Source organism: Coregonus lavaretus (assembly GCF_964263955.1).
Source record: "Coregonus lavaretus genome assembly, chromosome: 5".
Lineage (NCBI taxonomy): Eukaryota > Metazoa > Chordata > Actinopteri > Salmoniformes > Salmonidae > Coregonus > Coregonus lavaretus.
The window spans coordinates 49,266,174-49,286,063 of NC_139992.1; the positions used below are offsets into that span (position 1 = coordinate 49,266,174).

The window sequence follows — 19,890 nt, forward strand, 5'->3', positions numbered from 1 at the left end:
TCCTTGAAGTGCCACATTGTTCCACTTGGAGTCCGCTGCCAACGTCCAGAACTCAATAGAGTACTCTGCCACACTGTTAGAACCCTGCCTCAAATTAAAAAGTATCTTGGAGGAATTACCCACATGGTCAGGATGGTCAAAAACAGTCTTCAATTTAGCAGAGAAATCAGCAAAAGTCAATCCAGTCAAAGTTTGATCTGAGCACACAGCCTCAGCCCAAACCAGAGCTTTCCCTCTTAACAGCCCCAGAACATAATGTACCTTAGATGAATCAGTAGAAAACGACAGTGGTCTCTGCCGAAAAATCAAGTCACACTGAAGCAAAAATCCCCGGCACTTGTCCAATTCTCCATTGAACGGTTCAGGCGACGTGACAGGGGGTTCCCGACGGAACGAAGCCTGCCTAGTGTCCGAGGAAACAACTTGGGGTGCATCAAACTGGGGGTCAGAGAGAGATGGAGAACTGATAACAGACAATTTAGAGACGTGTGTAGTTAACTGAGTCACCTGGTTCAGCAGTTGATGATTATCTTCCACAAGAGTCCGAATCAACTGGTCATGCTGTCCTAGCAACGTTCCTTGAGCCTGGATAGCTTGTTGGAAGCTGTCTTTGTTTGCCCCGTGCTGTTTCTCTGTTGGGTCCATGGCCAGATCGTTCTGTTATGGCTATGGTTCAACCCAGCACTCAGAGAAACCAACACGACAAAGGGAGTGGAAGAAACAAAAATATTTTAATAAAAGTTCAAATTGTCTTAGTCCAAAAACAACTGAAGTAAAGGAACAGAGTGGGCTAGTCGGCTCCGGAGGAAGGAGAGGCTGAGGCAGGCAGGCAGGCAGGCAGGCAGGCAGGCAGGCAGGCAGGCAGACCGACAGGCAGGAAGGCAGGCAGGTTGGGAGGTATGTCCGAACTGAAGACAAAACAAACGACAGGTTAAGGAGAGTGGAGAGCCAGGCTGAAGACAAAGACAAAATAACTTTACTGGTGAGCCAAGTTACCGCTCTGGTAAGAACAACGATCTGGCGCCGGTGGAGAGCCATGCCCAGGAATAAGTAGTGCAGGTTGATGAGAGAATAGGATGCAGCTGCGTAGGCAGGAATCACTGGAAACAACCCGCAGCTGCACAGGAGAGGCAGATCCTGAGCACGCCCCCTGCTCCACTCCAGACACACCCACATAAAGGGGACAAACACACATACAACAGAAAAAGAGGGGACAAAACAAGGAGGAAGGGAAACAGAAAAGGGAGAGACAAGCTGCCCACATAACACTCCCTTTAAGAGTGTGCTCCTAATCTCAGCTCGTTACCTGTATAAAAGACACCTGGGAGCCAGAAATCTTTCTGATTGAGAGGGGGTCAAATACTAATTTCCCTCATTAAAATGCAAATCAATGTATAACATTTTTGACATGCGTTTTTCTGGATTTTGTTGTTGTTATTCTGTCTCTCACTGTTCAAATAAACCTACCATTAAAATTCTAGACTGATCATGTCTTTGTCAGTGGGCAAACATACAAAATCAGCAGGGGATCAAATACTTTTTTCCCTCACTGTATATCACAATGTTCACAGCCGACACTTGGGGAACACGGGGGGGAGACGTTCATATGTCACAATGTTCACAGTCGACACCTGGGGAACACGGGGGGGGGGGGGGGTGACGTTCATATGTCACAATGTTCACAGTCGACACCTGGGGAACACGGGGGGAGGTGACGTTCATATGTCACAATGTTCACAGTCGACACCTGCGGAACATGGGGAAGATGTTCATATGCCACATTGTTCACAGCCGACACCTGGGGAACACAGCAGGTAGATGTTCATATGTCACATTGTTCACAGCCGACACCTGGGGAACACAGCAGGTAGATGTTCATATGTCACACTGGCGATAAATATCTTATTTCAAGTCAGTCCTATCTAGATGTACTGTATGTATCATTAAAACCTCTACAGATCCCAACAGATGCCTAGCCCATTGTTTTTAATAAACAACATACTACATTTACATTTAAGTCATTTAGCAGACGCTCTTATCCAGAGCGACTTACAGTTAGTGAATGCATATATATATATATTTTTATACTGGCCCCCCGTGGGAAACGAACCCACAACCCTGGCGTTGCAAACGCCATGCTCTATCAACTGAGCTACATCCCTGCCGGCCATTCCCTCCCCTACCCTGGACGACGCTGGGCCAATTGTGCGCCGCCCATGAGTCTCCCGGTCGCGGCCGGCTACGACAGAGCCTGGATTCGAACCAGGATCTCTAGTGGCACAGTTAGCACGCAGTGCTTAGACCACTGCGCCACTCAGGAGTATTACACACATGGATGGAAATCTAGTAGGACATTTGCCAAGCTAGCCCGAGATGCAGGTGAAATGTTGTCTTTACCATCATCACATAGCAGATTTTGGACCTGGGCTGGCTAGTATCCTTAAGTTCAATCACTGATCAGCATCTCATACATCCACCTACCTTCTCCTCTGCTGTGACTTTCTCCTGGTCCAGGACAGTTAGGTGTTGAAGGAGGAAGATCACTGCCAGTCTATAGTCCAGCTGCTCCTGGGGTTGAAACGACAGTGAAAGAGGCAGCATTTTCATGGATATGTCTATTGTCAGTACAGAGCACGCAGACAGCATTAGGGAGATAACTTGTTAGTTTAGTGATGTGTTCTGGGTGTAGGTGCAGTGCAGCTACCTGGACTGGGTTTCTCTGCAGATTCAGCTCCCGGAGCAGCCACAGGTCATGGATGTGTGTGGCCTCCTTAATTTCACTGATCTAAGAACAGTATATCATACACAAAAAACATCAGATAACAAGAGAGCAGGACATTAAGGAATGAACTGTGCTCACCAGGTTCCTCTCCAGGTTGACAAGAGAGCAGGACATTAAGGAATGAACTGTGCTCACCAGGTTCCTCTCCAGGTTGACAAGAGAGCAGGACATTAAGGAATGAACTGTGCTCACCAGGTTCCTCTCCAGATTGACAAGAGAGCAGGACATTAAGGAATGAACTGTGCTCACCAGGTTCCTCTCCAGGTTGACAAGAGAGCAGGACATTAAGGAATGAACTGTGCTCACCAGGTTCCTCTCCAGGTTGACAAGAGAGCAGGACATTAAGGAATTTAAAGTAAGAAATGAACTGTGCTCACCAGGTCCCTCTCCAGGTTGATGGAGCCCAGCAGATGGAGGTTCTGCAGGCCTGACAGACTTGTGATGCGGTTCAGAGACAGATCCAGGACCTGCAGGGTTCTCAGAGTCTCCACATTCTCTATCTTCTCAATCTGATTCCCCCTCTGGATAGAGAGAACGTGATACATGACAAACACTGGGAATATGAGTACCCTGTGTGGACAAATACACACACACACATATCAATAAACGTACACAAGCTCACACACAACTCCCCCTCCTCCTACACACACCCACGTACACACACCCAAGTCACACGCACAGACACATACGCACGTCACACGTCACACGCACATACCCACCCCACACCTCCACTATCAAAGTTACCATAGAGTGTTCCCTTCCCCATCTGTAAGGAGTTTAAAACTTCTCCTTGAGACGGCGTGTGTGATTGACAGGCCAGCTCCAACGGTACGGGCTGACAGGTGAGGAGTGACAGGTGAACAGCTGGCCAGACACTGGTGTGGGCATGCCAAAAGCACTACAGACCAGGCCTCCTCTCCTCTATAACCCACCATCCCTCCTCCTCTGTAACTACCCATCCTCACCCCACCTTCCCCCTGCGTGGGCTGTCATCCAGGATCCAGCCCCTGTGCCCCCATGCCCTGCCCTCCACCGCTAGCCTGCCTGGCAGAGAGCTGCTGACAGCGGGGGACGGTGACCGCGCAGAGCCCTGGAAGCTCTCGAGGCCTGGGTGTGATGGGCTGAGAGAGGCGGCTGGCTGACAGGTAGCACACTGTTAGGGAGCGTGGCTGGGCAGGAGAGGGCCGAGAGGGAAGGGAGAGGGGAGATGGAGACAGCGGCTGGTTCCCTGGTTGACAGGGATGCTACGGGGTGAGGTGTGAGGGAGGAAGAAAGGGGGGGGGGTTGAACAGGGTCCAGGCTCACTGACACCGCTGGCAGCTGGCCCCAGAGGGGAGGGGGGAACCGGACAGGGGAGGACACGCTGCATCGTGCTGACGATGAGGAATCACTTTGATAAAGGACACCAGCATCTGTCAGAGAGGGAGAGGGAAGGGTCCGGAGGCCCGCTGGTACAGCCATATGGTGGCTCTCACACTGGAGCTCATGTTGGTGTGTCTTTGAAAAGCTGAAGCTCAATTATGTCTGGGGTTTAAATATGAGACGGGGGGGAAGAGTTAAAAATACACCACCTGCTGTTATCATGTTTGAAGAGAAAGAAGTGCTAAAATATTGTGTGCACGCATTACTGGCACCATACTGGGGGAATAACCTTTTTGAAAAGTGATGACATAATGGAAGAATTTATACACCAGGTGACGAGGAGATACATCAAGGTGAAAACAGAAAACAACTGATTCACAGGAAAACACGTGTGTGCTAGTCTGTAGGCCATATTAATTAAACCACAAGACCAACCACTAACCACAGTACAGATGTGCTTGGAGAGCTGCGTCTATACAACAGGATGGGCATATTCACAAATTAGCATAATAACTCAAATATTATCTCTAAGAATCTTTCTAACAATATAATTATTAACGTAAAGCGATATCTCCATATATAGCACACACGAAAAGTTTTAGAAATTAAATCATTCAAGAGGCAGGTGGAGGAGTTAAGACCTACCAGACAGAGGTCTTTGATTGGCAGGTTGTCCAGGCCACTGATACGGGAGATTTTGTTGTGTGCCAGGCTGAGGTGTGTGAGGCTGGCACAATGCAGCAGACCACCAATCTCACTGAAACAGTTGTCTGTCCAGAGAGGGTACACGTTAAGAATGGTATGCAATGAGGAAGTAGTCTAGATAAAAACTTGACGTTTGTGTGTGTGTGTAAATGCTTTTTTAAAGGATACAGTCCAGATTCAGTTTACTCAGAGACGAATAGGCTGACAAATGTGTCATCACTGACATCTGGTTATGGGAAAAGTTGACAAACATGAATAATTATTCAAGTGGACCAATCTTTAAATGCTTTTTGCAAGGAAGAAATATGAAAATAAACGACCAAATGTATGCATAGTATAATAAATTCTACTAGTACTGTATAATTGCTAAACAACAAGAAGAAGTCAAACCTGGTAAGTTCCTTGTCATTCAAGGGTAGGTAATACTTAGTAAGCATATGGAATAACACTATAAATGGTCTATGATGATTGGAGCCCATCTTCTGGGACTATAGGCTTACATAAACCCCAAGCCACAAATCAACCATTGTCTTATCCTGTCTGCTGAAGGTCCTACCTTGAGGTTCTTGGGCGGCTGGAATCCAAAAAGTCGGTGAGTTCATTGTGGGAGGCATCCAGGATGATGAGATATGGCATGTGGCTTATACACAGGATAAATCTACCAGTCAACAAACATTAGGAGAGTTGGGCGAGCAGAGTGGGAGAGATGGCAACAGACATATTCCGAAATTGAATTCCACATGACACAAAAACAAAACAAGGAAATAAATGCAACACAAATGGAAAGTAAACAGATTTGTTAGATAATCTTCTGCGATTAGTCTGATGGTAAACAGTTACTCTTTTAAAGTATATTATCAACCTGAAGTGTGTGTGTTGTGTGTGTGTGTGTTCTTACAGGTGCAGAGAGGAACTGATAGACATGCTCTAGTCCAGTGGCAGAGGTTGGATAAACAGCTGGATACTTCCTCTTCAGTCAACACACCATCGTTTTTCTGTATGAGTTGGAGTACACAATAGAAAAAGTAATGCATTGTTTTTATGCACCAAACCTCTGCTGTTATTATGAACCTCTGAGTAGCAAGAGAGAGAAGTTGCTTGCACCATCAAAGTAATTAACATAAACAGCGTTTGTTATTCTCCAAAGACTCATGGCTCATCTGACTAACGCAGTCTCATGAAAACAAGCCAAACTAGCTAGTATCCTTATTCATTTAGCTATGTTACCCCTAGTTTCCTCCCTTACCTCCATTGTCTTCTCCTCCTCTTCCTCGGAGGTTGAAAACGTGTCTGCACACGGCTGATGAACCGCAGCAGGAAATGGTTGCGCATCAGTGGTCTCCTGTGTCATTGACTCATTTGGATAGCAAGTGGGTGACCCAGAGGAATACTGGGGCGTTGTTTGCTTACCGATATCTTGAAAATGTTGAAGTATAAGATTTTTTTTTAGAAATAATACTTTTTCGCTATCTTTACTTACTAATTAGCCTAGGGTAGTGTCGTAGTAAATATATAATGTTATAGCTTGGTCTGACTAAAATCTTGTGCATGACCCATTTTGTGTTGGGCCTTTGTATTCAATACAATGGACAAAAGAGTCCTATCTTGTCAGCCTTGTCAGCAGGTGGCTAAGGACAACACCCACGCCATAGGTCTCTCAGTTCTTCCAACTCACGAGTTCTTGCTCTGAGGACACACACACACACACCCACACACACACACACACACACACACACACACACACACACACACACACACACACACACACACATCATCACTGATAAACACACACACACACACACACACACATCATCACTGATAACACACACACACACACACACACACACACACACACACACATCATCACTGTTAAACACACACACACACACACACACACACACACACACACAAATCCCCTTCTCTTAGGCTGAACATTTGAAGACAGAGAACCCGACTCAGAGCCAATGCAACAGTGGAGGGGACCTCGCCCAACTCATCAGGACCAATCAGAAGATCAGAACTACTAGATTCAACCTACATCATTTACTGTATAAAATGTCTGCACACAATGTTTCGGGGCTCTCTCAGATATCTCCCTACGAGATTGACGAACGGGTCCGTGCACGCGATTCCAGATATCTTTACCTCTGAATAAACTGCCTTTATTATACCATATCCACCCTGTCCAAAGTCTCTACTTGGTCTCAGTTCTCCAGTAAACTTGTTTTATCAACAGTAGCTAGCTATTTTGGGAAGTTTGCTCAGCTGGAGCTAATAGCGTTCTCTCTGTTGCTTAGTAACGATGACGAAGTGTCAGTAGGTGAATTGAACTGTGGGATATGTCGTTTTTGATTCACTTCCCAGCAGTTCATAAATGCTTCCAAATCATGGTTCCCAGGTTCCACCGTCTGGAAAAAGTAATATATTAATGCTTTTGCATTTTTGTGTGCTGAGACAAATATAAGCCATTCCATCATCTAATAACTTTACACTAATCACCATGTTGAAACCTCAATCATGCTCACCAAAATGCAGAAAAAAGCTTGACATACTAGATTTCAAGTAGTGTGCTTTGTACATCAGACATCTTTCAACAGGTCTTGATCATTCTATAAAAAAGCTTTCTTCTGACATCCCATCTGATCTGGCAGGTGTGCTGAATTCCTGAGTGTATATTTTGGATCTGTCTATCTGAAATTACATCGGACACAGTCAATTTGTGTCTGTGAATTTTTTTTGAATAATATGGTGCAACAGCGCATAGACAGACCATGGTGTTTGGGTAGTGTTTCGTTCTGTATGGCATTCGTCAATTCCTCTTTGTCAATGGAAGAAACTAGTCCCTTGATTACGCAAGGTAGGAAACTGGAACTGTTCATTGTACAAAAACACACAAACTGTTCATATAGACAGGGAATTTTGATGTTTTATTTTTCCAGCAAGATCAGTGTACACATTGGCAAATCATCTTTCTTCAATTCAGTGTAAAATCATGAATATTCAAGGCGTTGGTCTGAAAGGGACTTTTAACAGACAATGGAGTAAGGATAAAATAAATCCTTAAATCACACCGGGACACATTAGCATTAACATTCTTATCAGATGTGAAAAATCTAATCAGACATGAAACTACTCTCATATTACATACTGTAGATGTGCAAAAGGACATGTCTTAGCAAACAAACAAATAAAGCAAAGCGTTTAAAAAAAGTGAAATATATGTGTAGATCTTTACAATGAGTTGGCCACATTATTACAAATTTGGGTATAGGGATCAGATATGCCAGATACTTTAAATCCGGATGGAGTGTGCCCTTGTTCACAGAATTGGCAGAAAAAAACTCCTCAATTGTGTGTGGAGTATTGCAAACCCTAGAGACCTCCATAGTGTGTGTGTGTGTGTGTAATATAGTATGTATTTATTGTGTGCATTGTGTGTGAATGTGTACGTGTGTGTCTTGAGTGTGCTGAGTAAAACGAATGCTGTTCCTATGGCGCTAGGCAATCCCTCCGGCAACCACATGGCTCATATTGATCCCAGCCTACGTGTCATTATGATGGATCGTTCCGCTGGGTTCTGGGGAGCAGCACCGCCACAACTCTCCCCTGTTCTCTTTCCTCCCTCCCTCGCTCTTGTTAAGTACTTTTCCTCTGAGTTAATTAACTAAAAATACTGAGGGGAAGGAATGATTTGTAACTCCTTGCAAGTGTATTCACTTTAGAATAGTTTTAGCAGAAGTTTTAGCAGTTGTAGTGGTAGGAAGGGGAGTAGTGATTTGCAATTACATCCCTATTAAGTTCAACACCTTGAGCGTTGGACTATATACACATCCCCTATGCTACAGCTACAGCACAGTCTATGCATATCTTCAGGGCAGACGCAAATACTAGAATCAGAATCGGCTATAGCTACATTATATCCAATCTACATTATTCAAAAATGTAGAGAAAAATAGAGTGAACCACAGCTGAGGTGGGGAACCAATTCCTTTCTTTGTCCTTGGGGAAGAAGAATGGCCAAAAGCAAGAGGAGAGAAGTGATAATCTAGACAGTCTAATCTGGTATCTGGTATAAAAGACACAGTCAGTGGGCCCACGAGGGAGAGCTGGAGGTAGAGCTGTAATTGAGAGCAGCAGTTAGATGTAATAGGAAAATGAGATGAGAAAGGTCCCAAAGCCAGGCTCTCAGAGAATTCCCCCATTCTCCACAGGTGAGACTAGGGCCGACCGCATATGGGATGATTGAAGGGAGTCATTTTTACAAGTTGTAGAGTGTGTGTGTGTGTGTGTGTGTGTTTTTCTTGAGGAACTGGCTGCATTCTTGCCAGTGAATAAGCAGATGAATTACAACAACAGATGCATATTGGTAACAAAGTTTAAACCTTAAATCAGTAACTACTCAATTTACAGCCTACCAGCATTATCTCAACCCCTAAAACATATTACATGGTTTATTTATGGACCGCAATAGGGATCTAATAAGGACAAACCCAGTTTTACAAACCCAGTTCGACACCAGTCCCTGGGAAGGTGCTGACCAGTCCCTCAGATGGTTAGCTGACACTGTTTAGTCAGCTCTAAAATACTAGCTTTAATCAAAACCCTTTTTCTAGACAGGAGGTTGAGAAACACTGCTCCAGGACATCTGTACTAGGACAGTAATGCTTTACTCTAAACCCTTTTAACAGACAGGAGGTTGAGAAACACTGGACAGTAATGCAGAAAGACCATTGCCAACAACAGACCCCCAATGTCCCCCCTCTCAAACAGTAGTGATCTTCTTGTCCTTGATGGCCTGCTTAAAGGCTGCCTGCTCGCAGATGATCTCCTTGAGGCGCTGCAGCCGGACGTTCTGCGTGCTCAGGTCTCCCACGCCCGTCTGGCTCCTCTGCAGCAGGCTGAGGGCATGGATGTACTCCAGCTCTGTGTAGCGAACGCCCTGGTCCACCACCAGGTTGAGCAGCTCGTCTGCCGCGTTGTACAGCATTTCATAGTACTGCCTAGAAAGGGGAGAAGATGAGTTTAACACTATGATGTTGTTGATCTAGTACTACTGTATCATGCTGCCCCACACACATAACACTATGATGTTGTTGATCTAGTACTACTTTGTGTGTGTGTGTGTGTGTGTGTGTGTGTGTGTGTGTGAGAGCAGAGATGATAAATATACATTCACAAAGGAAGAGATCAGGTCTGAGCCACCGCCATACATATTGATGATGGTTTAATCCATATTTATATTGATGGTGGTTTAATCCATATTTATATTGATGGGGGTTTAATCCATATTTATATTGATGGTGGTTTAACCCATATTTATATTGATGGTGGTTTAATCCATATTTATATTGATGGTGGTTTAATCCATATTTATATTGATGCTGGTTTAATCCATATTTATATTGATGCTGGTTTAATCCATATTTATAGGGAAAACAGTAGCATCGGTAGGCTGTCCTACAAAGCAGACAGATGAAACATACAGTGGGGAGAACAAGTATTTGATACACTGCCGATTTTGCAGGTTTTCCTACTTACAAAGCATATAGAGGTCTGTAATTTTTATCATAGGTACACTTCAACCGTGAGAGACGGAATCTAAAACAAAAATCCAGAACATCACATTGTATGATTTTTAAGTAATTAATTTGCATTTTATTGCATGAAATAAGTATTTGATCACCTACCAACCAGTAAGAATTCCGGCTCTCACAGACCTGTTAGTTTTTCTTTAAGAAGCCCTCCTGTTCTCCACTCATTACCTGTATTAACTGCACCTGTTTGAACTCGTTACCTGTATAAAAGACACCTGTTCACACACTCAATCAAACAGACTACAACCTCTACACAATGGCCAAGACCAGAGAGCTGTGTAAGGACATCAGGGATAAAATTGTAGACCTGCACAAGGCTGGGATGGGCTACAGGACAATAGGCAAGCAGCTTGGTGAGAAGGCAACAACTGTTGGCGCAATTATTAGGAAATGGAAGAAGTTCAAGATGACGGTCAATCACCCTCGGTCTGGGGCTCCATGCAAGATCTCACCTCATGGGGCATCAATGATCATGAGGAAGGTGAGGGATCAGCCCAGAACTACATGGCAGGACCTGGTCAATTAACTGAAGAGAGCTTGGACCACAGTCTCAAAGAAAACCATTAGTAACACACTACGCCGTCATGGATTAAAATCCTGCAGCGCACGCAAGGTCCCCCTGCTCAAGCCAGCACATGTCCAGGCCCGTCTGACGTTTGCCAATGACCATCTGGATGATCCAGAGGAGGAATGGGAGAAGGTCATGTGGTCTGATGAGACAAAAATATAGCTTTTTGGTCTAAACTCCACTCGCCGTGTTTGGAGGAAGAAGAAGGATGAGTACAACCCCAAGAACACAATCCCAACAGTGAAGCATGGAGGTGGAAACATCATTCCTCGGGGATGCTTTTCTGCAAAGGGGACAGGACGACTGCACCGTATAGCGGGGAGGATGGATGGGGCCATTTATCGCGAGATCTTGGCCAACAACCTCCTTCCCTCAGTAAGAGCATTGAAGATGGGTCGTGGCTGGGTCTTCCAGCATGACAACGACCCGAAACACACAGCCAGGGCAACTAAGGAGTGGCTCCGTAAGAAGCATCTCAAGGTCCTGGAGTGGCCTAGCCAGTCTCCAGACCTGAACCCAATAGAAAATCTTTGGAGGGAGCTGAAAGTCCGTATTGCCCAGCGACAGCCCCGAAACCTGAAGGATCTGGAGAAGGTCTGTATGGAGGAGTAGGCCAAAATCCCTGCTGCAGTGTGTGCAAACCTGGTCAAGACCTACAGGAAACGTATGATCTCTGTAATTGCAAACAAAGGTTTCTGTACCAAATATTAAGTTCTGCTTTTCTGATGTATCAAATACTTATGTCATGCAATAAAATGCAAATGAATTACTTAAAAATCATACAATGTGATTTTCTGGATTTTTGTTTTAGATTACGTCTCTCAAAGTTGAAGTGTACCTATGATAAAAATTACAGACCTCTACATGCTTTGTAAGTAGGAAAACCTGCAAAATCGGCAGTGTATCAAATACTTGTTCTCCCCAATGCACGCACGCACGCACGCACGCACGCACACGCACACACACACACACACACACACACACACACACACACACACACACATTTCTCTGCTCCGGGGCTAAACAGGCCAAATACCTCTAGAGACTGTGTGGGCAGCAGCAGCAAAGACACAAAGACAAACAGATAGCATCGCTATACGCCACTGGCTAGAAGAGAAATCCCATTCACTTAGATTACGCTCCCACAATGGTGTTTTGGATGGGTATGAGAGGTGCCCACAAAAGGACACACACACACACACACACACAACCTGTGGGCATTGGGAAGCTCAATCTCTTCACCGATCTCCTGTTTAAACTCAGCTCTTTGTGCCCAGAGAAAGAGTGATTTAAAGTGGTGTCCCTCAAAGAAGTAGGGAGAGAAAAGTTAAGCTGAGTGAAAGTCTTCCACTGTGTCCAGGAGAGGAAATCACAATGAAGTCACAAGCACACAGGTACAAATCTCTAGTGTGCGCGTGTGTGTACCTGAATAGGAATAGCTATTATCTTATCTTGTTGTATTCTCTCTAAGCCTCCCCATTACTATACCTAATGGTTATTTTCCTATGTAGGAATTACTGAACAATTCCGCAGCCTTTTGTGTCAAGCTATTTCTGCTGTTGTAATATTGCAAATAGAACAAAGATAGAGAGAGAGAGAGAGAGAAAGAAGAGAGAGAGAGAGAGAGAGAGAGAGAGAGAGAGAGAGAGAGAGAGAGAGAGAGAGAGAGAGAGAGAGAGGGGGGAGAGAGCGAGAGAAAGAGAGAGAGAAAAAATAGGGAGGGATAGATTGCATCCAGTAAAAATAGGGAGGGATAGATTACGTCCAGTAAAAATAGGGAGGGATAGATTATGTCCAGTAAAAATAGGGAGGGATAGATTGCATCCAGTAAAAATAGGGAGGGATAGATTATGTCCAGTAAAAATAGGGAGGGATAGATTATGTCCAGTAAAAATAGGGAGGGATAGATTACGTCCAGTAAAAATAGGGAGGGATAGATTGCATCCAGTAAAAATAGGGAGGGATAGATTATGTCCAGTAAAAATAGGGAGGGATAGATTACGTCCAGTAAAAATAGGGAGGGATAGATTATGTCCAGTAAAAATAGAGAGGGATAGATTGCATCCAGTAAAAATAGGTAGGGATAGATTACGTCCAGTAAAAATAGGGAGGGATAGATTACGTCCAGTAAAAATAGGGAGGGATAGATTATGTCCAGTAAAAATAGGGAGGGATAGATTATGTCCAGTAAAAATAGGGAGGGATAGATTGCATTCAGTAAAAATAGGGAGGGATAGATTACGTCCAGTAAAAATAGGGAGGGATAGATTACGTCTAGTAAAAATAGGGAGGGATAGATTATGTCCAGTAAAAATAGGGAGGGATAGATTGCATCCAGTAAAAATAGGGAGGGATAGATTACGTCCAGAAAAAATAGGGAGGGATAGATTTTGTCCAGTAAAAATAGGGAGGGATAGATTACGTCCAGTAAAAATAGGGAGGGATAGATTATGTCCAGTAAAAATAGGGAGGGATAGATTACGTCCAGTAAAAATAGGGAGGGATAGATTACGTCCAGTAAAAATAGGGAGGGATAGATTACGTCCAGTAAAAATAGGGAGGGATAGATTACGTCCAGTAAAAATAGGGAGGGATAGATTACGTCCAGTAAAAATAGGGAGGGATAGATTATGTCCAGTAAAAATAGGGAGGGATAGATTGCATCCAGTAAAAATAGGGAGGGATAGATTATGTCCAGTAAAAATAGGGAGGGATAGATTATGTCCAGTAAAAATAGGGAGGGATAGATTACGTCCAGTAAAAATAGGGAGGGATAGATTGCATCCAGTAAAAATAGGGAGGGATAGATTTTGTCCAGTAAAAATAGGGAGGGATAGATTACGTCCAGTAAAAATAGGGAGGGATAGATTATGTCCAGTAAAAATAGAGAGGGATAGATTGCATCCAGTAAAAATAGGTAGGGATAGATTACGTCCAGTAAAAATAGGGAGGGATAGATTACGTCCAGTAAAAATAGGGAGGGATAGATTATGTCCAGTAAAAATAGGGAGGGATAGATTGCATTCAGTAAAAATAGGGAGGGATAGATTACGTCCAGTAAAAATAGGGAGGGATAGATTACGTCTAGTAAAAATAGGGAGGGATAGATTGCATCCAGTAAAAATAGGGAGGGATAGATTGCATCCAGTAAAAATAGGGAGGGATAGATTACGTCCAGAAAAAATAGGGAGGGATAGATTTTGTCCAGTAAAAATAGGGAGGGATAGATTATGTCCAGTAAAAATAGGGAGGGATAGATTACGTCCAGTAAAAATAGGGAGGGATAGATTATGTCCAGTAAAAATAGGGAGGGATAGATTACGTCCAGTAAAAATAGGGAGGGATAGATTACGTCCAGTAAAAATAGGGAGGGATAGATTACGTCCAGTAAAAATAGGGAGGGATAGATTACGTCCAGTAAAAATAGGGAGGGATAGATTACGTCCAGTAAAAATAGGGAGGGATAGATTATGTCCAGTAAAAATAGGGAGGGATAGATTACGTCCAGTAAAAATAGGGAGGGATAGATTACCTCCAGTAAAAATAGGGAGGGATAGATTACGTCCAGTAAAAATAGGGAGGGATAGATTATGTCCAGTAAAAATAGGGAGGGATAGATTACGTCCAGTAAAAATAGGGAGGGATAGATTACGTCCAGTAAAAATAGGGAGGGATAGATTATGTCCAGTAAAAATAGGGAGGGATAGATTACGTCCAGTAAAAATAGGGAGGGATAGATTACCTCCAGTAAAAATAGGGAGGGATAGATTACCTCCAGTAAAAGCACAGACTTTCACAGCTGTGTGTGGGGATTAATTAATTTAAAATGTAGCTGACAAGTAATGCCCTTGGTTTGTGAACAATTTGCATACTCAGTGTCTTTTCCTCTCCCTCCCTCACTCCCTCTCTCTCCCTCTCCAAGGCCCTGTTCGTTTTTCATTGCTCATCCTCAATGAGCTCGTCAATATTGATGAGGGGCCATACCGGTTCCTTTGCTCGCCACGGGCAGAGACACGGAGAGAAACCTCTGATGGGCAGTGCAGTGTTCTTATCACATTATGAAATATGCATTGCGTGTCTCTACTGTATATCTGTGTGTGTGTGTGTGTGTGTGTGTGTCTACTGTGTGTGTGTGTGTCTATTCAAGTCCAAAACACCACTTCCATTTCCCAGATACTGCATGCGATTAGCTGCACACAGGAGGACATCGTCTACATTGTTAATGTGAACTAAAAAATAAATAAATATATATTTTTTAAGGCAAAGCTTTGAAGAGAACAATTAATGACCCATACACACACCGTTCTCAAAAGGGAAGTAGAAAAGCAGGGGATGAATAAGACAGATGTGGGGGAAAATAGTGATAATTGACAATGGGTGTTACATATGATTGACGTGTGGTACCGCCATTTTACTTTGTATAAATGTTGGTATATTTGTATTTTATTTGTGTGTTCACATCTGGGCAAGGCTGTTCCAATTTGCGGCATGGTAAAGAAGTCTTCGTATTGTAACCTAGTTTATAAGGCTATAGAATATAATGTTCTCTAAGGCACTATCTTTGGTTGACTGCCTGTGTACTGAATAGGAAAGTCTAATATACTGTGTGACTGAGCAAACTGACTGATCTACAAGTGATAATGAGGAGTTATTTAGCATGTAAGGTGATTTGTAGATCAGTCAGTCAGCAGTTGCTGACTGCAATGCAGTCAATCTGGAACATGACCACAGTTTTTAGGTATACCGTGTTTCTGTCTATTATAGGGCACTTTTGCACTTTAGATTTCAAGCCTTTGGGTTTGGATTTTGTTTGGCAATGTCTGGATCTCCATGTTGCCCCACAATACTATCCTCTCTTTGGCCTGCTCTACTGGGCATCATCCCTCTGTGGTAATGTTGACTGGATACCTGGCTATCTCGACCCTGTGTTGGTCCCTCCTCCTGTGTTGGGGGACCTGGACACCTGGCTATCTGGACCCTGCCCAGCTGTTGTACCAGGGGGAAGTTTGGAAGTGCTGGGTGGGGTGTGTGTGTGAGGGGGGTGGGTTGTGTGTGTGTGTGTGAGAGAGAGAGAGTGAGAGATATTGTTTGTTGGTGTGTGTGTGTGTGTGTGTGTGTGTGAGAGACAACTCATTGCACCCCAGATGCCAAAAACTCCTCCAACCAACTACTTCATTACCCAGGCGCTTGGAAAGCCATTTGCCCAACAGCGGCTGTTAATCAGATTACATTTTTCTGTGCTCTTACCCCCCCCCCGTCCCCCACCACCCTTTATTGACCCATTAGGGGAAGATAATGAAGGAAACCAGTCACTCACTCAGTCAAACACACTGTCACTGTCGCCAGCATTTTCCCACTTGCCAACCGTCGCCCCCGTCCCTCCCACCCCAACACCTGCAAGAGCGCTCACTCTCTAACTCTGTGTGTGTGTGCCATTACACTTTAATTAGCCCCCATCTCCTTTGTGCGCAGCCCCCCTTATACAAAGAGTATTAAGCAAATTTATGGTGCATGTGGCAGAGGACGGGGCGAAGATCTATGTATGTCGCTGGTGAGAGAGTGAGAGATAGAGAGAGAGAAAGAGTGAGAGAGAGAGAGTGAGAGAGAGAGAGAGAGAGAGAGAGAGAGAGAGAGAGAGAGAGAGAGAGAGAGAGAGAGAGAGAGAGAGAGAGAGAGAGAGAGAGAGAGAGAGAGAAGAAAACAAGAATCAGCAGCATTAATTTCCTCTCATTTCCAGTGTGTACAATATTAAAGCCGTTAAAGGTTGCCTCTGTCAGCGCGTTTAGAACAACACATTAGTTTGCCACGGATAGGGCGGAGGAGAGGATGGAGGGAGGAGGAGAGAAGATTCTCTCAGGATGATTCTCTCCATCAAGCGGAACGCACGATTGTCGCTTTGCTAACGAATGCCAGGGCTCCTGACGCAAATGAGAGTGCAGTTAAGTTTTCCCACTCCTCTCGCTCCCTCTTCCTCCCGGTGCCTAGAGACACTCTATGCAGAGACACTGCAGCTTCATCAGCAATGACCAGTCTAGTCATTATGAGAAAGAGAGCGAGACAGACAGACAGACAGAGAAAGAGGAAGACTCATGTTCAAAGAAAGTGGATAGTTAGCTCAAAGACGACAAGTCATTTTCTACTTTGCCACTTAGAATGCAAACAGGTAGCGCAAGTTAACACCACATTAGCTCAAAATGGGAAAGTCCCTTTAACTCTAAACTAAGCCCAGAGAAAGCAGCTACTGCAGTGCAAAGGACACTGAGATAAGTAGTCACATCAACTCTACAAAGAGAGAAAACAGATGGAACGAACACCGCTTCACCCCTGCTATTGACAGACAGGTAAAGGAGGGAGGGAGAGAAAGAGAGAGACTGTTGGAGCTACAAGCACTAAACACAAACAGTTTATCTCCCTATCCTCCTACCATAGCCGTCAGCTGTAGTTATTAAAGCCGGGGTCTGTACTCTGCCCCAGCCCCGTCACCCTGACAACACGGTTAAGATGAGTTTTACCACAGACTCCCTCTGCTGAGCTGTTTACCAGACACCCCCACGCTTCCACTCAACCCCGTGACACCTGCACCGTCCATGTCTGTCAGACAATAAGGGGCTAGCGCTGAAGGCTAATGATTCTCTGGCTTATCATGGAAGCAGTGTTAGCATGTAATGCTAGGAGGATAACATGACAGGCTGGAGACGGGTCACTGGGTATCTCACTGGGGGTGTGACTGGAGGTCAGAGAGAGGGTAAACCAACTGTCACTCTTATGATGGGATGTTACACACACACAGAGTTTTCTAGTGTGTATCTCAGAGACACCACCCCCAAAAACAAACTCACTTTTAGTGTTTAACACACAATACACACCCCTCCCTAGTAGTCCATCTAGAGAACATGCACTAACCAACACTGTCCTTCTGTAATTCTCTCTCTCTCTCCCTTCCTCCCTCCCGTAAAAGTGCTTGTTTCAACAGATTGGTAATTCCCTGTAAGTCAACCTGTGTGTGCTGAATGGCTAAACAGCCGCAGTGTGATCACACACAGACACATACAAACACACACACACACACTGTGCCAGAGAGATGTTGACGTTAGAGGCTCATTGATCCACTAGAGTGGACCAAACACCTGGTGTGGCTAGAATGTCCAGCTAGAATGTCATGTAACGTTTCAGAAACATTATGTCAGCATTCTGTCAAAGTCATTCCCAATGTTCTGTGATAATGATAATTGATCCACTACAGTAGGCATGCATGAAGAAACACCTGGTAAGGCTACAACTGGCTAGAATGTCTATGTAACCTTCAGAAAATGCAGCTAAAACATTGTGTCAGTCTGTTTTTTTATTCATCGTGATAATGTCTTTAGCTAGCGCCTGTAGGTAGATAAAAGGAAAAAATATAGTGACATCGTCTCCACAACGTTAGAGCAATGTTAAAGTGCAGTTGTTGGGCAGATTCCCAGCGGGCGTCTGGTGGACTGACAGTATATATGGGACACAGCTGGAGAGAAGGTCTCCAAGTTCACATCATCCATTTATTTCACAACATCTTTGATCCATCCTCTCCATCCCTCTCTCTCTTTTTCTCAATCCATCCCGCTCTCACTCTCTATCTCTCCTGCAGTGGCAGAGAACAAAAACAGCAGCAGAGAGAGAGAGAGAGAAAGAGAGAGGGATTGGGGAAGAGAGAGGTGGAGGGAGAGAGAGAGCTAGAGAGAGACAGAAAGAGAGAGGTGGAGGGAGAGAGAGCTAGAGAGAGACAGAAAGAGAGAGGTGGAGGGGAGAGAGAGAGCTAGAGAGAGACAGAAAGATAAAAGTGGAGGGAGAGAGAGCTAGAGAGAGATAGAAAGAGAGAGGTGGAGGGGAGAGAGAGAGTTAGGAGAGACAGAAAGAGAGAGGTGGAGGGGAGAGAGATTGATAGAGAGAGACAAAAAGAGAGAGGTGGAGAGAGAGAGGCTAGAGAGAGACAGAAAGAGAGAGGTGGTGGGGAGAGCGAGAGAGCTAGAGAGAGACAGAAAGAGAGAGGTGGAGGGGAGAGCGAGCTAGAGAGAGACAGAAGAGAGAGGTGGAGGGGAGAGAGAGATAGCTAGAGAGAGGTGGAGGGGAGAGAGAGCTAGGAGAGAGACAGAAAGAGAGAGGTGGAGGGGAGAGAGAGCGCTAGAGAGAGACAGAAAGAGAGAGGTGGAGGGGAGAGAGAGCTAGAGAGAGACAGAAAGAGAGAGGTGGAGGGGAGAGAGAGCGAGCGAGAGAGCTAGAGAGAGACAGAAAGAGAGAGGTGGAGGGGAGAGAGAGAGCTAGAGAAAGACAGAAAGAGAGAAGTGGAGGAGAGAGAGAAACACACACAGATCTGACGTTTATCAGACGTTCCACTGACACGTCCAGGTCTATGGGATGGGACCTGGCTCTAGCGCTGTCTCTGACCAGATGGTGTGTGTGTGTGTGACTGTGTATCTGCCACTCTGTGTGTGTGTGTGTGTTTAACAAGGTCCACTAGGCCTGACTAGGGGTCTTTCCCTCTCAGGGAGTTTTGGCCTCAGACCAGCACTTGGGTCAAGGTCACTCACACAGACATGCCTCACATCACACACACACAGACATCCATAACAAGCGCTGAAAGACTGATGCAACGGTTACTACAAAAATGAAAATGAATTAACTCAACCTGATATCTCCAGATTAAATTTGGACAAAACATAGTCACACAAAGTTCAACACACCAGAATTGAAATGTGACATTTCAGCAGTATTTCAGTGCCTGTGCAGTGCCTTAACTACAGATATACAGTAGCTACTGTAGCTTTGGCCACCCTGGGTGCCACTGTTTCCATACCCTTCCCTTTCACACAGAAGAGTGTGTGTGTGTGGTCCTTGGGTAGAGC

At 44.7% G+C, this 19,890-nt stretch overlaps 2 protein-coding genes and 1 pseudogene across 3 annotated transcripts in view; all 3 read right to left on the minus strand.

Moving 5' to 3' along the window:
• Window positions 1-5,773, minus strand: part of LOC311129303 (leucine-rich repeat and guanylate kinase domain-containing protein-like) — a 28,820-nt pseudogene extending 23,047 nt beyond the window's left edge. The window contains exons 1-7 of the transcript in view: window positions 5,748-5,773; window positions 5,406-5,507; window positions 5,018-5,099; window positions 4,790-4,914; window positions 3,160-3,303; window positions 2,705-2,785; window positions 2,482-2,568 (exon numbers count right to left, since the gene is read on the minus strand). The product of the transcript in view is annotated as a leucine-rich repeat and guanylate kinase domain-containing protein-like (transcript). The remainder of the gene's footprint in view (window positions 1-2,481; window positions 2,569-2,704; window positions 2,786-3,159; window positions 3,304-4,789; window positions 4,915-5,017; window positions 5,100-5,405; window positions 5,508-5,747) is intronic.
• A 1,984-nt stretch (window positions 5,774-7,757) lies between these two features.
• LOC311129052 (exocyst complex component 4-like) lies at window positions 7,758-9,847 on the minus strand. Its single transcript, XM_084161312.1, has one exon. It carries the CDS (start codon window positions 9,834-9,836, stop codon window positions 9,612-9,614), a length of 225 nt encoding a protein of 74 aa, XP_084017438.1. The 5' UTR covers window positions 9,837-9,847; the 3' UTR covers window positions 7,758-9,611.
• The window catches only part of LOC311129049 (exocyst complex component 4-like), a 181,299-nt gene continuing 169,166 nt past the window's right edge, over window positions 7,758-19,890 (minus strand). Inside the window, exon 17 of the mRNA XM_084161309.1 lies at window positions 7,758-9,953. The gene's annotated coding sequence lies outside the window, so the exon portion shown is untranslated. The remainder of the gene's footprint in view (window positions 9,954-19,890) is intronic.